This window comes from Osmerus eperlanus, chromosome 1 (genome assembly GCF_963692335.1).
Source record: "Osmerus eperlanus chromosome 1, fOsmEpe2.1, whole genome shotgun sequence".
In the NCBI taxonomy this organism is placed as follows: Eukaryota; Metazoa; Chordata; class Actinopteri; order Osmeriformes; family Osmeridae; genus Osmerus; species Osmerus eperlanus.
The window spans coordinates 5,438,035-5,459,623 of NC_085018.1; the positions used below are offsets into that span (position 1 = coordinate 5,438,035).

Consider the following 21,589-nt stretch of genomic DNA (forward strand, 5'->3'; position numbering starts at 1 on the left):
TAATAAAAGTCATATTTACCGGCAAAGAACAGCCTGTAATGTAATATTACAGATATATCTTGTAAATTTGGTACAGGAAAATTATTTTACAGTTAATTTATGTTAATGATTTATTTATTTTTACTGTAATTTAATGGGTTTAATCTGGCGTCCCAGCTGCCAGATTGTTCCTGTTTTTTTACAATGTTTTTTTTTTACAGTTCTGTCAAGAAGACAATAACAATCACATTTCCAAGTAGATGACATTCTATATGCCTTTGAGGCACCCAATCAGAGGCTCTGTAATGAAACAGACATTGTCCCTATGTGATAAACACTTTCATTGTGCACATCCTCTTGTTGTAAATAATGTTGATGACGTAAATAATGTAAATCTCTTGACAGCCCAAACTCAAAATATTGTGTTCAGTGGTGGGCACACAATTTGATAATTTCACATTCAGAAACGTTGTTGGTGCACTGCATCTTTGACTTGTGGTGAAGGCAATAGTTCCAACTCTATTGGCTTAATTATCTTTGTCAAACATGTATTCTCCATGTTGTAATGACATACTGTATCTTGATGAAAAATCTATCTAATTAGGTAAAAGGACTGAGACAAATGCCTCAAACAATGTATAATCATGCTTTTGAGATTCTATCTTGGGTAATATGGCCTACATAATATTGTCAGACACATGCCATACCAGCTGTTAAAAGTTAATAACATAAGTTACTTATTGTCAGAAAACTGATTTCCATTGTCATAAAATATCCTCTTCATACAACATATAGTTGAGTTTCTGACTGCATTTTTGTGAACCTTACCAACAAAGAATGTCCAAGCAAGCACATTCACTTCATCGAAACTTCAAGTACTCTGGCATGGAATAGTTGAAGAGAAGGAAATCCATGCGGTAAAGGTTGTACAGCTTCTTCTGGTAAAAAGGGCTGATGTTGTGGAAGAACTGGGCGGCCATGTCTTCCGTAGTCCTGGTGCTCTTGGCTGAGGACGGAAAGTTGACCTGGCTGTCCACCCCAGCCAACTGAAGCACATAGCGGGAGTCCTGCTCCAGTGTTTCGTACTTCCCCACCACGTTGTAGTGGATCAGGCAAGGGTGGCAGAGCGAGTGCACACGCTCCCAGTGCTCATTAAAGGGCTCTTCGCGCTGTGTAGCTGGGTCCACCAGGTAGTACACAAACTCCTCAAAAGAGACATTGTTGCCCCTTTCCAGGGCTTCCGGCTGGGGGTCCATCCGGTGTCTACGAACAATCTTCGTACCATAGCGCTTGTGGAAGGCTGTGTTGTAGCTCCGCGTAAACTTGTTGCGGTAGGCTGAGACAAGCCTCTCGAAAGGTTCGCGCACAAAGACAAACTTCAGGTAAGAACTTAGGCGTTGGTTGATCTGGGAGGTCGAGTACTCCGACAGCGTGCGCAGGTTGCCGGACACGTGGGCTTCGTTGGCAGGAATGGCGAGTGGGTCACGGGGGCTCACAGCCCCCGTCAGAACCATTAGGATGCGCTTCCAGTTTGTGCAAGCCACCTTGGGCACGTAGCAGTAGAGCAGGCCGTTTTGGTCATCCACGATGACGTGCTTGAGATCCCCTGGGATGAGCACATGGTGCTTGCGGGTGTACAAGCGACATGCCTCCTCCATGAGCTCCCGACGGCCCTGGTGGGTCACCTGCACGACCAACTTCTCCAACAATGGGTGAGGAGAGGGAGGTGGATGGAGGGAAAAGAGTGACAACAGGACATGATTAAACAAACTAAACAGTCAACCACAATATATTCTTTCCATTTTTGTGTCTAGCACATAAAAAACTGAGGGGGAGCCAAAAGATTTATGTAATCCTAGGTTTTCTATGTCTAGTAGATGATCTACAGTATAATAGCCATAATCTGTCCAAGAATGGAGTAATTCTTGGTAATTAGTAAAACTGTACAGCACTGCTGGGACAGCGACTGGTGTAACAGACATGCATCATCTCTCAGAAAAGATCAAGAAGCATGAGCTGTCAAAGACCCACATGGATAGCTGTTTGAGATTGTCTGCTTTGGGGAGAGTGAACATTGCCACTCAACTGGATGAGGGATAAAGGCTGGCTGTCCGTCGCCACAACGATGAGGTGAGCAAGAACCGCCACATCCTCAACCGGCTAATCCAGTGTGTGAAGTTTTGCGGATGTTTGAGTTAGCTTTGCGAGGCAAAGATGAAACTGAGGGCTCCACCAACCCTGGTATTTTTCTTGGACTGGTCAACTTTATGGCACAATTAGATGAGGTGTTTGATGAGCATCTTAAAAATGGTTAGTTTTCAAGGCACATCAAAGACAGTTCCAAACGAGCTACTGGAGTGTATGCTAGTGATTGTGAGGGAACATATTGTGGAGGAGGTGAAGTCCGCGAACTGTGTAGCCATCCAAGCTGACGAGACCACGGATGTTTCTACACAGACGGTGCTTGTGCTGAGGTACATCCATAAAGTAAAAAAAAAAAACTCACGCAGGAATGCTTTTGAGTTTCTTCTCATCTCGGAATCAACCTCAATCTCAATTGCCAGTGTGATTTTGGAGAGACCGAACAGTCTTTTTGCCGACGACGAGAAAGTCAAACTCATTGCGCAAGCTTATGAGTAGCTTATGGTAAGCTGAATTACCATCAGCTGAATTTGATCATGCAGCAAGCTACTTCTCGCATCAAAAAGTGAAAATCTTCTTTTCCGATCTGAGTGGGATTGCAACTTTTTTTTCCCGGTCACCCAAACGGACCAGCATTCTTGACCAGACGGTTACAGCTTGTGATTCCAGCCAAATTAATAAACGTTTTTTTCCCTACAAAATGTATCCAATATTCACCAAATTTGGCACAGATTATCTTCAGACCACAATCACCTTGACTTGTTCAAATAAGACTGAATTACAGCTGTTTAAACTTTAAAGGCTAAAACTGCTTGCCACAGGAAAAACAGCTTATATTTTTACACAGTAACTGAAAACAGTGGTTGCCAGCACTGAGAATAGCTCACTAGGATAAGTTGGTGTCCTGGCAAGGGCAACGTAAGAGGTTCGAATCCAGCCAAAGCCAATGAGACTGTCATGTCACTGATTATCTGTTTGGCGAGACTGTAAGCCACTGCAAGCTAAGCCTGGTACAACGCAGTCGCTAGCTACCTTTAGTCTAGCTGTATATAGCCAAAGCAATCCTCACACAAACTATCAAAATGATTTTAGATTTTCGAAACCGTTTGTCCGGTACAGCCAATCGAAATCGGTGGCAGAGCCGCCAAACAGAAAGTTGTGTCGTATCTCAGCAAATCTTTGATGGATTCACACCAAACTTGCTGCGTGTACTTGTAACCCTCTTCTGAGGATGTCTAAAGTTTCTTCCGGGTCATCTGACCTGTTTGGCCACCCCATTGCTGCTTGCAGCTATATTTAATATTGTCTTACTTAATGTACCCATTGAATGGGTCACCTTAATCATTATCAGAAAAATTGACCCCCTGAGAATTTTTTCAGGGGATAAAGGATTGAATAAAGGAGGGATACACGCTATCTGGTCATACTTTGATGACATAACTTTTTAGCTGTAAATATTTAAAGAAGTGTTTCTTAGGAATGTTATATCTCTGACATAGTTGATAAAAAAAAGTACAACTCTCCATCAGTTTACAGATACCTTTTGTATTCCAAGACTTAAATCCTCCATCTTTTGTACCAGGTGTAAACTGTTCATTACCCCAAATAGGAGTAAATTGGGATAATACAGGCATATCCCCTATATGTTCGGGGGAACCTAACTGTCCTGACGGGACGTTCGCAGCTGGCTACTCAATGGACGCGTGGGAGAAGTGGCGTGTCGTGTGCCTAGCGGTGCTTTCCGTGGAGGAGGTGGAAGACATCTATCACCAATTCGGAACCATGATTACAGGCTGTCTGCTGATTGTATTGGGCGCTGCCCTGGTATATCGGAAAATTGATGAAACGGCTACAGCTGTCAAAAGCCCCCTAAGGCTGCCCGACATGATTGATGCGATGGGCAGAGCTGTTGGCGCTCAGACTGTGACTTTACAACGCAATATGGTTAACATCATGGAGAAGTTAGCGGCTCTGCAAAGGAGAGTGGACCGATTTGGAGACCATATTGTGTAGACGTGGAAATTGAATGTGGCTACTCGACCAAACAACAACCCCAATATTATCTGCTTTCGGCCCCGTAACCAGCACAGGCCTTGGTCAAGGCTGTTGCTGGAACAACAACTCCCCTGGAGAGTGCTGCAGTGAGACTCTCTTGTAGTCTCTTCCCTTCCCCCCTCCCACAAACACCTGTGGATTGCGGTCTCTGTCTGGGTCACGACCAAGGATGTCTCCATGGCAATACAATCTGCGAACTGTGAATCTGACTGATTGTGGCCTAGGCGAAGGCGTCAGCCCAGGCCTAATCATACACTAACTTTCACCTACTACAGATATGCCATCACCCCCCCCCCCCCACCCCCATCCAACACCTTCGCCTGCTTTGTTCCCCCAGTGTGGCAGGCGGGTCTGTGACCAGCGCCTTTTACGGCCGCAGGTCCAGATGCTGCTTGTTTGCGCTGGCTTCCCACCCCCTTTGCATGTCATGAGTTCTGTAATGTTGTACAATGTATGTGCTGAGGTGTTTTTTCCTGTTCCCACACTGTACTCCTATAGGAGCATAGTCTGGGGGTTAACTTTCTCTCCTCTCCTCATGTTTCTGCTGAAGTTTTCAAGGGGGCGCCGATAATGGCTGCCTCGGTCGGTATCTTTCGGCCAAAGTAAATTCCTTGTCTGTGCAAACTTTCATGGCGAATAAAAACCCATTCTGATTCTGATATGCTTGTGTGCGGCATACCAGACTGATATTGTATTTTTAAGAAAACGATTTGTTGTATGTTTCTTCAATGACTTAATATTCAAAAAGTATAGATACATACTTAATGGTAGATCTGGAATGGACTCTTGCTCAATGCCCACCCAGGCTGGGAGCGTTGTCATACAGAAATAATATGTTGCTGAGGTCAGTTGGGCAGCCAAATAGTACCATCTGAGATTGGGAAGGTGGAGCCCCCACCCTTTCATATGGCAGATATAGTAGCTTAAGGCGAAGTCTAGCTTTCCTGCCATTCCAAATGAATTGGCCGAATAATTTGTTGAGGTTGTTGTAAAACATGTTTGGTAGCGGCAGTGGGAGTGCTTGAAAATAATATAGGAATTTGGGTAGAATAGTCATTTTTATTATATTTATTCGACTGACCACAGATATGGGCAAATTGGACCATTGATTCAATGCTTCAGTTAGGCCAAATCCCAATTCTCTGTCTTACCCCTACCCCTTAGTTTTGCGCGTTCACGTGAGAGTAAGGGCTATCCCAATACTCGTTTTGATCGAGGGGTAGGGCTAAGGGGTACATACCCCTTAAAACCAAGTGTTTTCGGGAGCTTACTTGAAACCAAGGGGTATGTGATACTGCACAACCAGCAACAATGGCGGCCAGATCATCCAGAGAGTCCCATAAATGTAATTATTTTGTCTTAAATAATTTATTAAAAAATTACGACAGTCTTGTTTTGTGCTCGACACAGTCCTGTACATATATATTTGCAACCATGTTCTTAATTAAAACGTTTTTAAAAATCGCTAGTTTGCTACGCTAACGTTACATTGAATGAAGAACACCCAGAACACGCTGGAGGGACTATGTCTCTCGGCTGGCCTGGGAACGCCTCGGGGTCCCCCAGGAAGAGCTGGTGGAAGTGGCCGGGGAGAGGGAAGTCTGGGCCTCCCTGCTTAGGTTGGTGCCCCTGCGACCCGACCCCCGGATAAGCGGCAGATGACGACGACAAAGTTACATTGCTGATTAGCACAACAGTCCCGCATTTCTCTGACTAGCCTTGAATGGACTCCATGCATGTCTACAGTTTTAACTCCATTAGCAGCGAATTTCATTTGACATCAGTGCATAACACTAGTGCATAACTAGTGCATAACACTAGCTGGCTGAGCGGTGAGGGAATCGGGCTAGTAATCCAAAGGTTGCCAGTTCGATTCCCGGTCATGCCAACTGACGTTGTGTCCTTGGGCAAGGCACTTCACCCTACTTGCCTCGGGGGGAATGTCCCGTACTTACTGTAAGTCGCTCTGGATAAGAGCGTCTGCTAAATGACTAAATGTAAATGCTTTGGAGACATCGATATACACGAAACATTAAAGATCCCATGACATGCTGTTTTTTGATGCTTTTATATAGGCCTTGTATATACTGTATCTGAAGTTTCTTTCCAGAAATTCAGCCTTGGTGCAGAATTACAGCCCCTACGAGCAGTCCCACAATGAGCTTTCCTCAGGACGTGTTGTTTGTGTTGTGTTGATGTCTCGAGAAAAAACAATATCGCGCTCGCACAGTCGTAGTTCATTTTCTCATTGGTGGGCCAAATTCTCTGTGCGGGTAAAGCAGAGAAAGGGGAGGTAACCTTTGCTCTTATGACGTCATAAAACCAACATTTTCAAAACCGAGCGTTTCAGCTTTCATTTTCTCAAAGGCGGAGAAGAATACCCAGGGCTTGGTTTACACCTATCGAAATTTCTAGCCACTGGGGGACCAAAGGCAGGCTAGGGGAACTCATATTAATGTTAAATAACTTCCTAAAGTGAACATTTCATGTCATGGGACCTTTAATGTTGAATTGGAATCATTGATTTTGTAACCAGAGAACTCCCCAAAATGTTCAATTAATCTCATTAAATTAGGAATACTGTCTTTCAAATTGGTCAGGAAAAATATGATGTCATCCGCATATAAAGAAATACGATGTTCCTATCTCACCAATTGTGATGCCTGATATTCCCGTATGTGTTCTTACGGCCATGGCTAATGGTTCCCTAACCCTAACGTAAATAGTAGTGGGGACAAAGGGCAACCTTGACTTTTGTCATTCCAAAAGTTGTTGAATTGAATAGGCTAAGCATCAACATGTAACATCAAGTAAGCCTATAGCCTAGAATTTCCAAACTAACTACACTTGGCTCTATTTTTTGCAATACTTGGACCGTGTCCTGACAATAAATGAAGAACACAACATGTTTTGCCAGGATAACTGGATCTAATTAGACCATTGTATGTTTATGATGTCCCTGTGTGTTTATACTTTTGACTGTGGACAAGAATGCAATGAGTCAGCGTTAAAATTCTTACATGGTCACAATTTTGATGTCCACTCATCCAGCCTTACACCCCCACCTACGATCTTCTTCTGACAACCGTCTGGTGGCCCCACCTCTCAAGAGTGCCCGCTCCCAACCCAAGCTCTTCTCCCTGTCTGGCCCCCCAATGGTGGAATCATCTCCCCACCTTCATCAGAGATAGTAACTGTCTCTCCACCTTCAAGAAAAGGCTAAAGATTTGTTGGATCAGATGTTAGCTTATTTCCTCCAGGAACACAATGACAATTATTGAGGGACTTGTTGCTCTTGTTGGTTAGTTGTAACTGATTTAACCATTTGTGCTCGCTGTGAATTATATTATTGTTGCTTGCTTTCCTCCAGGTACACTGTAGAACTTTCAAGGATCATGTTGTTTAATTGTAATTTGTTTAACTACATGCTCTTCTGGTACTTATTTGCTTTTTCACAATGTATGCTTCATGTTTTGGCTACCCGCAATGTCTGGAGCTATCTCGTTGTTTATGATCATTGACCTATGCACTTTTTGTAAAGCTCTCTCTTGGAAGTCACTTTGGATAAAAGCATATGCTAAATGAATAAATGTAAATGTCGGCCTACACATTTAGACCAACTGCAGTCTAACCCAGGGCACTACACTGCGACCGAAATGGTTGCATTTGCATTTCTTTGATATTTGACAACCTGATATACATGTAAACACTTCTATGCATCATTTCGACTCATTTCTTTTGCAATTTGTTAAATATATTTAGTATCGATCACGTATTTATTATGTTCAATGATATAAAATGAGTTTCATTATGTATTTTCTCATTATGTATTTTCTGTTAAAATTTAAACGATTCTCTTTGTTTTCATTTTGTTTCACGTGAAATTATCTTATAATTCATATAGATAATTTATGGTAAAATTTCGACTTATTTTATTTGTTTATCTTGGAAAATGTTGTTTAGTTTGATTAATGTATAATATTGACTATTAAGTTGTTGGGGTGGGGCCCACGAAAAACCACATAGGTTTCTGGCCCCACCTGCATGTTTTTTTTCTCTTCTTTTGTATCTTTATATTGTTTTAATCATTGTATAAATGCTAATAAACAAACAAACAAACAAACAATTTGCGACCTTTTGAAATGCCATTGTGACCGTAATTTTTAATGGGTCGCAAATGTATCACTGATTATTTTTGTGCTTACCTTAGGTTTTAGGCAATATGCTATGATTTATTATGAGCATTTGTTAAAACAGTAATGTGTATTTTAAGAATTCAACACATCAAGTTGATGTGTAAAGTTTGAGTAAAGTTTTTCCCTTCTCGTGATATTTTCAGGCATTTAGTCTACTCATATTGCATTCATTCATTAATAAAGAACCCCCTTTGAAGATTATTCTACGACGTTACCGGCAGTAGAAGATGGAATCGCGATTCAAACAGTACCATCTGCTAACTGAAAATATGCCCCCAAAAACGTAAATAAGCTTGACATTTATTAAGGGGAAAATCCCTCATTCATAAAAAGCTCACTGGTAGCGATCATTGTCAGTAACAACGCAAAATGCGATATAGCCCTGTGTGGAGAAGCTGGCCCGGTAAATTGTACTACTACAGTACAGTACTAGACTACTGCTGTGTTCGTCTTGGTAGTGATTGCGTTGGTTGAATTGGATTTAACGTTCCGTTGTACGGTTTAGGCTGAAAACAATTATTTTCATGAACAGATTGACAAAGTTTAGGCTGTGGCAATGAAGTTCAGGTTATTAGTCAGATAGTTTCACTTATTGAAAGACTTTTGAGTAAGGGGAGTGCCGAACATGTTCTGTCGCCGTTGACTTCCTAAACAGCTGTGGAGATGTTAGCTACTCACTAGTGTCTCGGGTAGGCTACAGCGTTGCAGTGAGCTACACTGGTTTGTACGGAGCCCCAGACATGACATCTGAAAAAAAATGAATTTGTTCCCACGAAATACTAATTTGTGGCCACGAAATGCTATTTTGGGGATAACGATGTAGCCTAACTATATTGCGGGCAGTGTGGGGCACATATACCCAGAGCAAGCTAAAGGTGCAGTGTCATGGACAGAGATGATTTGATTGTATTGTATTTTAGGCTGGTGAATGACGGTGGTAAAGTTGGTTTGAAGTTCGATATTCAACAGATATTCTGACGCGCAGTATTGTGTTATTTTAACCGGTGTTAGCACTGCTACGACCGGCCGATTAGCCAATGCTTTTGGCTGCCTAAACAACGCGTATGTTTAGGGACCATCAACAAATTACACGTTTCAAAAGTCAATAGCTTCTCAACAACATGAACTAGGAGCGTCAAAATAATGTTAAACTGTTGAAGATGTATGCATTCATGCTGCACAGCCTTTATTTTGTTCATTTTCATCTCAAGTTATTAAAAAAATGTATTCTTTATTCAAAATAAACCTCCAAACTTCAATAGCTTTTTTGTCATGTGACCTATAATCCTCAAGTTCATTTCAGTGTTCACTGACTATGCATACAGGTTGCACAGCCTTTAGGTTTTTCATTTCTATCTCACATTATTTGAAGCACATTTTTGAAAATGTAAAACCACCACCTCAGAGGCCTTTCCCCCATAGGGATTTTGCCTGCATATAATTCAATAAAAACAAGGATTGTTCATTTTAGAGCCCGACCGATATATCGGCGGGCCGATATTATCGGTCGATATTAGGCATTTTCCAAACTATCGGTATCGGCATTTATAATGGCCGATAAATGAATATTAAAGTTTTTTGTTTTTCAATTATTGTGTTTTTGTTCAAAGAACTTTAAGTTTCATATCTTAAGTTTGTATTTTTATACATTTTATTTATCAGAACTTTAATATATTTTGATGTTCCTCTGTTCTGATGTGACAATAAAACAAACAAGTTTATTTTTAAACTGCATTATCATATTATTTTACTGAGGACATAATAACAGATGGCTGAGTGGTTAAGGAATCGGGCTATTAATCAGAAGGTTGCCAGTTCAATTTCCGGCAGTGTCAAATGACGTTGTGTTCTTGAGCAAGGCACTTCACCCTACTAGCGTCTGTGAATGTCCCTGTACTTACTGTAAGTCGCTCTGGATAAGCGCGTCTGCTAAAAATGACTAAATGCAAACTACAAATAACTAATGTTAGGGAAATCAGTTTGTTTTGTTACGCGTTTCTGGATTTTTAAAACTATTTTTTATATCGGAATATCGTATTTTGTAAATCACCAAATATTTGTATCGGTATCGACCTTAAAAATCCTTTATCGGTCGGGCTCTAGTTCATTTCACCATGGAACTGCTCTTCGGAGTCTTCTTTCACATGCTCTATACTTTTATGTGTTTATCATGCGATATGCTCAGTGTTTTTTCATGTTTGACAAGATCACCACCGTCACTGTTGATTTTCTGAATTTCTATGACAATATGGGCTCTTTCAAGATAGGCAGATTTAGTATCCTGTTAAAGGGCAGCAGCACACTATCCATCAGAGCCCATCTGTAGTCTATCTCTACCTGTCGTACTCTGCACGATGTGCACCTGGAGACTTTTCTGACTGTTTCCATCAACCAATATGTTAATGTTGGTATAGGATGTTCATTGGTGATAAGCTCAGAGATGGGGACAGGTGGCTTATCTTTGCCCATACCTAGCAGTACAAGGGCATAGTACAGAACCATTTTGTTTTGATTTGAGATCTTTGACACAACACCACCAGTAGTGTCAAGATGGAGAGTAACTGGTGTGGGTTGTTTAAGATGCTCTACCATTATATTTATTCCTACATCCATGTACATATGGACTCCAAATGGGTCCACCTGCAGGTGCTGAATATGACCACCAAAAGAAACATTGCCGCTGCACTCCTTCATAATTGTCTGTGTGAGCATCAGCTCCAGCAGGACATCATTATGGAGTCTCATAGTTTTTTGCACTTCAGAGGAAATAATTTTCAGAACATCTTTTGTAAGACTCCTGACGATATTACCACCATATAGTTCGTCTTTTGGAGTCTTCCTGAGCTGCTGATAGTTGTAGTTGCTCACACCTTTGTGGATCGATCTGGCAATTTTACCTCTTCTCGGGAAGCTCGCATACCGACATTTTCTTTCCTTTTTTGCACGAGTGACTTCTCCTAATCTCAGCGCTTTGATGGTTATGCTTTTTTTTCAATAAAATCAGCTCTGTCCATGACTGCACCTTTAGCGTGCTCTGGGTATATGTGCCCCACACTGCCCGCAATATAGTTAGGCTACATCATTATCCCCAAAATAGCATTTCGTGGCCACGAATTAGCATTTTGTGGGAACGAATTAGCATTTCGTGGGAACGAATTAGCATTTCGTGGGAACGAATTAGCATTTCGTGGAACAAATTCTTTTATTTTTTTGGATGTCATGTCTGGGGCTCCGTAGGTTTGAAACCACAGGTAATGATAATTTCACCCACAAATCATTTACTTGTAATCTAATGTCATAATAAATCCTACAACGAAAATGTATTTGTGAGGAATGTTTATTTTAACGATTGAAAACAGATGTATCATAGACCGCTGCAGTATGTGTTGCCCGGGCAACAGAGGCTAATGTCATGATGCTAATGCTTCAGTGAAATAGTAGACTACTGTTTCCGAAAGTAGATGTACTTCCTTAATAATATCAGCTTATATTGTACGTTACACATCACAATTGTGTGTCATATCACAAAGTAAAATTAGCAAATTGTTATCACCCAGGCCTCTTTGCTTGTGGTGTTTCTGCAGCTGCCTTGCAGTAAAGCAGTTAGCCTAGCCATCTCCCAGATGTTAACGAGCTGCTAAACTAATGTTCTGCTAGAGATAGTCACGCGAGTTTTCGTGACGTTAGTGACGTTAGTAGCGTCAGTGACTGTGGCTAGCAAGTTAGCCACCGTTAGCTTCACTTTTCGCCACAAAAACTTAATTTCTACTTAAACCGTGCAACGGAACGTAAATACAAATACAAGCAACTCAATCGCTACCAAGACAAAACTTTTGACACCTAGGTTGTCTATGTAGTCCAAATATTGACTGAGTTTTAGGGGGGCAAAAAGAATAATAATAATAACTAGAGAGGGTACAATTTCTGGGGAAATTGTAGGGTGTGCTCGCTTGCAGGTGGGTCCGTCCCCTTAAGTTTTTTCCAATCTAGTGATATTTTCAAGCATTTAGCCTACTCAAGATCCCCCTTTGAAACAAGCGAACCCCCTTTGAAACAAGCTACTGTAACAACGTTGTCACCGGCAGTATTTCAGATGGAATCGCAATTCAGTACCATCTGCTAACTGAAAATATGCCCCCAAAAACGTAAATAAGCTTTACATCTATTTAGGGAGAAATGGCTAATTCAAAAGAAGGCTAGGCAAACTTCACTGAGTGAGGGGATTGTTTTTAAGCGCCAGAAATGAGAACGTTTCTTTTGACATAAAGTTTAGGCTGTGGCACAGAAGCCAGCGACGCACCACACAAGCTTGAGTTTAAATACATTCTTTAATGTGACATTACTTACTGTACATGCAAGTCTTGATTTGCTTAAATGTACATGTATGATGCTGCTAGTACACCACGGCACTATACGATACTCGCTGTGCAACAGCACATCTATGCACGTTGTATCCATGCGTCGTTGCTAACGTAACAACGTTGTCACCGGCAGTATTTCAGATGGAATCGCGATTCAAACAGTACCATCTGCTAACTGAAAATATGCCCCCAACAACGTAAATAAGCTTTACATCTATTTAGGGAGAAATTGCTAATTCAAAAGAAGTTTGCTACGAGCAAGCTAGTTGCGGTGGCTAGCCAAACTTCACTGAGTGAGGGGATTGTTTGAAAGCGCCGGAAATGAGAACGTTTGTTTTGACATAAAGTTTAGGCTGTGGCACTGAAGCCAGAGACGCACCACACAAGCTTGATTTCAAACTTTACATACATTCTTTAATGTGACATTACTTACTGTACATGCAAGTCTTGATTTGCTTAAATGTACATGTATGATGCTGCTAGTAGTAGTACACCACGGCACAATACGATACTCGCTGTGCAACAGCACATCAATCCATGCGTTGTTGCTAACGTGTGCTGACGTGGTGACGTAGCTAGCACTGAGTACCCTTCGTTGACTAAAGGCACTTTTTGCCACAAAAACTTTGTAACCTCCTAAACCATGCAACGGAACCTAAATAAAAATACAAGCAACGCAATCGAGACCAAGACGAACATTTTGATTTTGATCGTTAATTTAAATAGGCCTAGCACAATTCATACACCATGGCAATTCAAAGTGCTTTACAAATGAGCAGAAGTGTAAGTGTAGTGTGTATTTATTAAAACAAACAAACATTTAATTATGTGTAAAATAATAAAAAATAATAGTTGCAAGATTATAAAGGAGACAAAATATTCCATTTTAAATTAGAACTGACGAAAACGGTATAACTACTTATTTTACATAAGTAGTTATACCACTAAACCACTAAAAAACCACTAAATAACACTTAAACATGTCAGCTCTCAATTGTGCGTAAGAGTGTTCTTGGGTGTGCGTACATTCTGTTCTTACCCAAGAACAAATCCCAAATAAGAAAACATTGGTGAATGCCAGAATCTTCGTGAAAAATGCGTAAGTGGGGTTTAAAAGCAAATTTGTTCTTAAGAACATTTGGTGAATGAGGCCCAATGATTGGGTTTGTGAAAGTACACTACTCTTGAATGATGGTGAAGGTTTGAGCACTCTTAGACCTTTTAGATTGTGAGCTTGAAGTGACGGAAAACCGAACTCGAAAAGTAGCTATCTTTTTCCCTCTGTTTATAATTAGTGAATCATTTTGAATCTCGGCGAATTCTATACCAAGAAGGTGGAGGGGGCTAGCCTGGTCCTAACCAGACTCTCGTACATTTCATTTGTACAGAGAGTCTGGCCTCGCTCCATTGACAAGCGTTGACTTCCTTGTAGGCGGGTACTCTGTTGAAGTTTAAAACTATTGAATCTGCCCAGAGCCACTCTGATCTGCCATAACCAATCGCTAGCGTTCACCTCAGCAAAACTCAGCAAAACCGAATGGCTTCGCTCGCATTTTTCTCCGCCGCCATTACGGAACTACAACACAAACTAGCGCACGACAGCCACTCCCTCTGTTCAGTGAGACGGGGTACATTGTTTTGACGTTTGCCTCAGAGTCAGTCTCGGCTCGCCCACTGGCAGTGTGTAAACAATTTAGTATTTCACTCAATTCTACTCCAAAAACATCAGGGAGGACTGTTTTTTGTAGACAAGAGCCTGCTAAAGATAGCCAGTATCTCGGATGTTTCAAGGCGAGCCTGTTTCATTCGTCATATGCCCTGAGAAAACGACCTACGTTAGCTAGGCTAGTTTTGCCAATTTCACTAGGTCAAGCTATTTTAAGGTCTCTGACAGTCAGAATCACTGTTTACAGGCAAAGGTCGAGCTGGTCTTTGGTCAGATGTGTATATTGACCAGTTTAGAGCTAAATACTCTTGCTAGAGCCTGGAATCGAACCAGTGTTTTGAGTGACATTGCATGGGTCTCCAACACATTTGGATTCAAGTTCAAGTAGTGCCACTGCATTTCACAGTCAAAACTGAAGTCTGTATCAAGTGTAGATGGAAAAAGCTTCATTTTTCACCACTGACATGGACCTTTTCTTCACGTTTACAGGTCATGCAGAGGCCTGCTCAACAGAGTGCAACAGAGCATGCTGAGAGCAACAACAGAGCATGCTGAGAGCAACAACAGAGGATGCTACAGAGGATGTTGAGATCAACACAGACCCCTTGCTCCCTTGTTCTCAACACTGAGAATAGCTCAGTAGGCTAAGACAGTGCACTGCAAGGAGCAAGGTCACAGGTTCAAATCCAGCCACAGTCTTTTGGCCTGTCATAATTTTGATTATCTGTTTATTTAAACAGGATACCATCATTCTGATATACCATGCACAATATCTGTGGTTTTTCAGCCATCTTGGGGAAAGTTTGAAAAGAATACTGTGGTTAAAATTTGTCAATTGTGGGAGGCATGTTTTTGGACTAACTCTTAACCTCATGCGGCCGCCGCAGCATTTCTGCCTTGGCATGACCTGCGCTGGGAGAGAGGGAAACAGCATGGATGGAAGTTGTGTGTGGGCAGATGTGTCTTTATATAGGGTGAAATGGCATAAGAAATGCAATACAAAATGGCTGAAAGGGGTGTATTTACGTAAATGTCCACATTGCCTTCTTTCTGTCAATAAATCAAATATCATTTTGACTGATGGTTTTTAAAACCTTATTGGCTTCGAGATGACATCATTCTGAAGTAGTACCATGTGCAATTTTATGCAATTTGACATTGAAATGTCAACTGTGGAAGAAAAGAAGCGATTTCCGGTGTGCTTACATTATTCACTAATCATTGGATACTAGTTAGTATGTTCTCATGTAAGCTTGCTATTAATAAGAGTAGATTGTGTCTATGTGTCAGGGTTAATAGATGTTCGTGATCAGGAGAAAGTACTGGGTAAACGTCCTTTGTCATGACTACAAGGAGGGCGCGAACTATGATCTCTCTAGTCTGAGTGGTCATGTGTTGGGAGCTGTGAATCTCTTCCTCTGAGACTGTTGTAACGTCATTACTGCCTGACTGTCACTATCTATGTTTACATTCCTGTGCCCTATAAAAGATGGTCCTCCGGCTTTCAGAGCTGAGAGAGACATGATTGAGACCTAAGCCTGGTGTTGTGTTGTCATTTATTGTCAGAGGTCTGGTTTTCTCTCCCAATCTGCAGATTGATAATACTTATTAAAATCCAGAACTCAACTGAACTTAGTCACTCCGTTTATGAAGAGACGGACAAAACACTTTCTTCATCACAACCGTTTCTTAACCTTTGTCCCAAAGGTAATACTCTGCCATTTCTATTCGTAAAATCTCAACAGTTGGTGTGTAGGAGAGAGGCTAGAGAGACTGACTTATAACCTTATGCTCCTGAGTTCAAATCCCCATTCAGCCTATTGTTGTTGGCCAAACATGAAGTTGTTTTGCTCTCTTGTTGTCCAACTCTTGACCTTCTACATTGTAGATTTTATAATATTTTGCCATTTTGCGGAGGAACCTGCATCGCTGCTTGCAGCTATATTTAAGGTTCCTCCGGTAGGAGGGAACCTATTGTTTTTGTTAGTATTCTTATTCTTATTATTAGGGTTCCTCCGGTAGGAGGGAACCTATTGTTTTTGTTAGTATTCTTATTATTATTATTAGGGTTCCTCCGGTAGGAGGGAACCTATTGCTTTTGTTAGTATTCTTCTTCTTCTTATTTTTCTTCTCCTTGCGCCCCAATATCTCAAAAAGTCCCTGGTCGTACATTTTCTAATTTGGCACATTGATACTACATAGAAGTGGGTACCCCCACACCAAATATGGGCCACATCGGACCAAAGGGGGGCGCCACAGGCCACGCCCAAAAGTCAAATTTTCAAAGTGATGGCATTTCCACCCCATTGCTCCAATTCTTCTGAAACTTGGTGCGCATGCCTCATTTTTCATGAGGAACAAAAAAGCCTCAAGGACCCATAAGGTCCGCCTTGATGGATTTTCCTGTACAGTGATAATTTTGGAAAACCTTTAAAATTCCTCTTCTCTTCAACCAAAGCTCTAATTGACTTGACATTTTGTACAGATATGTATCATTGACATATTTAAAAACCTTACTTAAGACAATTGAATCAAATACAAAATGGCTGAAAGGGGTGTATTCATGTAAATGTCCACATTGCCTCAATATGTTTGTGTCACTAAATCAAATGTATTTTTGAATGATGGTTTTTTAAACATAATAGGCTTTAAGGTAACACCCCCTGAAGTACCATGCAAAGTTTCACCTTGATATGTCAAAATATGAATGAATTACAGCTGTTTGAACTTGGACCAAATCTGACAATGCTCGCCATTGGAGAAACTGCTTTTTTTATTATCCAGTTACTGAACTTTGTGTAATCCATGTCTGGGAATGGCTCAATTGGCTGAGATGTTGTGCTGGTAAGCAAAGGTTTGTAGGTTCAAAACCAGTCAGAGACATCGTTTTTATTTTTTATTCTGACAAAACGGTTTCTAGTCTTCCGATCAATCCTCCGGTTGTAAAACATAGCAATGCGTGTGTATTTGAGCCCATCACAACACTCCGATCATCTGTTTAGCGAGACTGTGTAAACCACTGCAAAACAATCCAGGTTCACCACAGTAGCTAGCTACTTGTAGTCTACGCAACGTAGAGATAACTCTAATGGTTTTCTCTAATTAAGTAAATTGATTGTTCAGGTGGATCCCTTGCCTGTTGCACAAATTCATTTCAGTAACCTAAGCCAGGACACATCCCCACTGATGCTAGGCATGATTTGAAATTCCCTTCCGTGACAAGTTATGGCACTCCAAACAACCTTTTTTTTAAACTATGAGTAAGTTATTCTTTACAATAGCAACCCAGTCATCCCGTTGTCCCGTTTTTATAGGAAATGTACAAGCAGTTTCAACGTTGGCTGAATCTAACAACTCTTACCACAGGAGAAACGGCTTACTTTTTTATACAGTAACTGAACATGCCAATATTCAACACTGAGAATAGCTCAATGGGCTGGGATGGTGACCTGTAAAGTATAAGGTAGTAGGTTGGAATTCAGCCATTATCTTTTGGCCTCTCATAATTTTGATTATCTGTTTAGCTAAACAGAATCAGAATTCGATTTATTCGCCATGTATGTTATACAAACACGGAATTTACTGTGGCAGGGAGGTGCAAAACACTAAACATATACAGATCTTAAATTAAGTAAAAGTACAAAAGTTTAACTATTTCTAAGAACTAAACAATCTAAGAATACAACAATTTAAATATAAAATAAAATATATATAAAAATAAGAATAGAATGAGCAGCGTGAATGGTCAACATAGTGCAATCGGATACTGAGATAAGTGGCTTATGCATACTGAATTGCCATTAGATTGACTTATAATAGTTAAATAAGTGAATGAATGTCAATGGGAGTCCTTGGCCTTGTTGAAGAGGCCAGTAGCAGATGGAAATAAACTGTTCTTATGGCGTGAGGTTTTGGTCCTGATGGACCGCAGCCTTCTGCCAGAGGGGAGTAGCTGGAACAGGGAGTGACCAGGGTGGGAGGGGTCGGCCACAATCTTCCTCGCACGCCTCAGGGTCCTCGAGGTGTGCAGGTCCTCGAGGGTAGGCAGATTGCAGCCGATCACCTTCTCAGCAGTGCGGATGATACGCTGCAGTCTGCTCTTGTCCTTGGCAGTGGCAGCAGCGTACCAGATGGTGATGGAAGAGGTGAGGATGGACTCAATGATGGCTGTGTAGAAGTGCACCATCATTGTCTTTGGCAGGTTGAATTTCTTCAGCTGCCGTAGGAAGTACATCCTCTGTTGTGCTTTTTTGGTGAGGGAGCTGATGTTCAGTTCCCACTTGAGGTCCTGGGAGAGGATGGTGCCCAGGAAGCGGAAGGACTCCACAGTGTTGACTGGGGAGTCGCACAGGGTGATGGGGGTGAGTGGGGCTGTGTTCTTCCTGAAGTCCACAACCATCTCCACTGTCTTAAGAGCATTGAGCTCCAAGTTTTTCTGGCTGCACCAGGTCACCAGGTTGTCAGCTTCCCACCTATAGTCAGACTCATCCCCGTCAGAGATGAGTCCAATGAGGGTGTTGTCGTCCGCAAACTTCAGAAGTTTGACAGACGGATGACTGGAGGTGCAGCTGTTGGTGTACAGGGAGAAGAGCAGAGGGGTGCTGATAGACCGGGAGTCAGAGACTTGTGTTCCCAGCTTAACGCACTGCTTCCTGTCAGACAGGAAGTCTGTGATCCACCTGCAGGTGGAATCAGGCACGTTCAGCTGGGAGAGCTTGTCCTGAAGCAGGGCGGGGATGATGTATTGAAGGCAGAGCTGAAGTCCACAAACAGGATCCTGGCATAGGATGCTGGGGAGTCCAGGTGCTGTAGGGTGAAGTGGAGGGCCATGTTAACTGCATCGTCCACAGACCTGTTGGCTCTGTAGGCAAACTGCAGGGGGTCCAGTAGAGGGTCTGTGATGGATTTAAGGTGTGCCAGCACCAGGCGCTCGAAAGACTTCATTACCACAGAGGTCAGAGCGACGGGTCTGTAGTCATTATGTCCTGTTGGCCTTGGCTTTTTGGGCACAGGGATGATGGTGGAGGACTTGAGACAGGCTGGCACATGTCTCCAGGGAGGTGTTAAAGATGTAGGTGAACACCGGAGACAGCTGGTCAGCGCAGTGCTTGAGGGTGGCAGGAGAGACAGAGTCCAGCCCAGCTGCTATGCGGGGGTTCTGCCTCTTGAAAAGTCTGTTAACTTCACCCTCCTGAATGGAGAGAGTTGTCACTGTAGAGGGGGTGGGGGAGGAGGCCTCGTGGGTGGGGAGGGGTAGTTCAGGACAGTCCATTTGTCTTTCAAATCTACAGTAGAACTCATTCAGGTCGTTGGCCAGGCGGGAGTCGTTAGTGGAGTGGGGGGCTCTGGGCTTGTAGTCGGTAATCTGCCTGAGCCCTCTCCAGACAGAAGCAGTCGTTAGCAGAGAACTGACGCTTCAGTCTCTCTGACTACAGTCGTTTAGCCTCTCTCACCGCCTTGCTAAACCTGTTCTTCGACTCCTTGAATCTGTCTCTATCCCCACTCCGAAATGCTTCCTCCTTCTCTGACCTCAACCTTCTGAGCTCTGCTGAGAACCAGGGCTTGTCGTTGTTGAAGTTCACCCTGGTGCGTGTTGGAATACAGCAGTCCTCACAGAAGCTGATGTATGATGTCACAGCCTCTGTGAGTTCATCCAGACTATTGGTAGCAGTCGTGAACATATCCCAGTCAGTACAGTCCAAGCACGCCCGCAGATCCTCCATAGCCACACTGGTCCACTGTTTTGATGTCCTCACAACAGGTTTACAGAGCTTTAATTTCTGCCTGTATGCAGGAATCAGATGGACCATGGTATGGTCAGAGTGACCCAGTGCTGCAGGATGACATCATTCTGAAATACCCTGCGCAATTTCATGCAATTTTACCTTGAAATGTCAACCGTTTCTTAACCTTTGTCCCAAAGCTGACCAAAGCTAATACTCATATCACACAGTCGGAGCACAGATAGATAATCAGTGTCAGCACCCTTGGGTACCCAGCATGCAGTGCGGCATGTCAAAAAACGCAAAGACTTGTGGAAAATAGTTTGGTTACAACAGCCGTGCGAGGGATTTCAGTTGTTGTGTTCGTTCAGTTAGATGTTTGTAATGTTATTGTTTGTTAGTTAATATAATCTTGTTGGTCACCCTGATTGTGCATGTTGTGTAGTTTAATGGGACCAGAGAATCAGCAGCTGTACTGTCCCAAGCTATTCTCGCAAGCAGCTGAACATAATCTCTGCCTAGCCCTGTTGCCTACATCACTATTGTTAATTGTGCATTGACTGATATTCTGGAAAGAGATCAACTCAAGAAGAGTTTAAATATCCCATAAAAAGCTAATACTCTACCCTTTCTATTCATAAAATCTCAACAGTTGGTGTGTAGCAGAGAGGGTAGAGAGACTGACTTGTAACCTTATGCTCATGAGTTCAAATCCCCATTCAGCCTATTGTTGTTGGCCAAACATTAAGTAGTTTTGCTCTTATGTTGTCCAAGTCTCGATCTTCTACAGTGTACATGTTTATAATATTTTGCCATTTTGCAGAGAAACCCGCATCGCTGCTTGCAGCTATATTTATTATTATGTTTTACCCATGGGAGTCAATGGCAACCCCTAGACCACAATGGTAAAAAGTTGTGAAATTTGGCATGTTGAAACTGCAGACCATTAGTAACTACCATACCAAACATGGGCCATGTGAGACAATAGGTGGCGCTACAGGCCACGCCCCAATATGTCAATTTTCAAAGTGATGCCATTTGCAGGCCATAAGTCCCAAAATTCTGAAATTCATTACATATGCTTTATTTCTCATGAGGAACAAAAAAGACTCTAGAAGGTATAACGGCCGCCATATTGGATTTTTCTGTACAATAAAGATTAAGGAAACACGTTTTATATAATAAAATAATGCTTTACACATCCGCCGGTCAAAAAGTGATACTCTGATTTAATCACAAGTTCATATGAAGACTCTTGAGAATGTTTAGTACACAAATCTGATAAAAAGTTGACTGTAAGATGAAAAGAAGATTTTTTGTGAATATTTGAAACATGCATGCTTGGCTAATTGCTAGGGCTTTTTCCCCAAATACTCTCTCCCTCTGCTCCTCACCGCGCATGCTCCAAATTCTCACACACACACAAGGCCAGAGGCCTTTGACACACGTGCGAGTTTGGCAAGACGC

At 42.1% G+C, this 21,589-nt stretch overlaps 1 protein-coding gene across 1 annotated transcript in view; it reads right to left on the reverse strand.

Moving 5' to 3' along the window:
* Positions 1 to 208: 208 nt before the first annotated feature.
* The window catches only part of si:ch211-236h17.3 (carbohydrate sulfotransferase 11), a 30,994-nt gene continuing 9,613 nt past the window's right edge, over positions 209 to 21,589 (reverse strand). Inside the window, exon 3 of the mRNA XM_062463613.1 lies at positions 209 to 1,676. Coding sequence (XP_062319597.1) covers positions 840 to 1,676 — 837 coding nt within the window. The 3' untranslated portion in view covers positions 209 to 839. The remainder of the gene's footprint in view (positions 1,677 to 21,589) is intronic.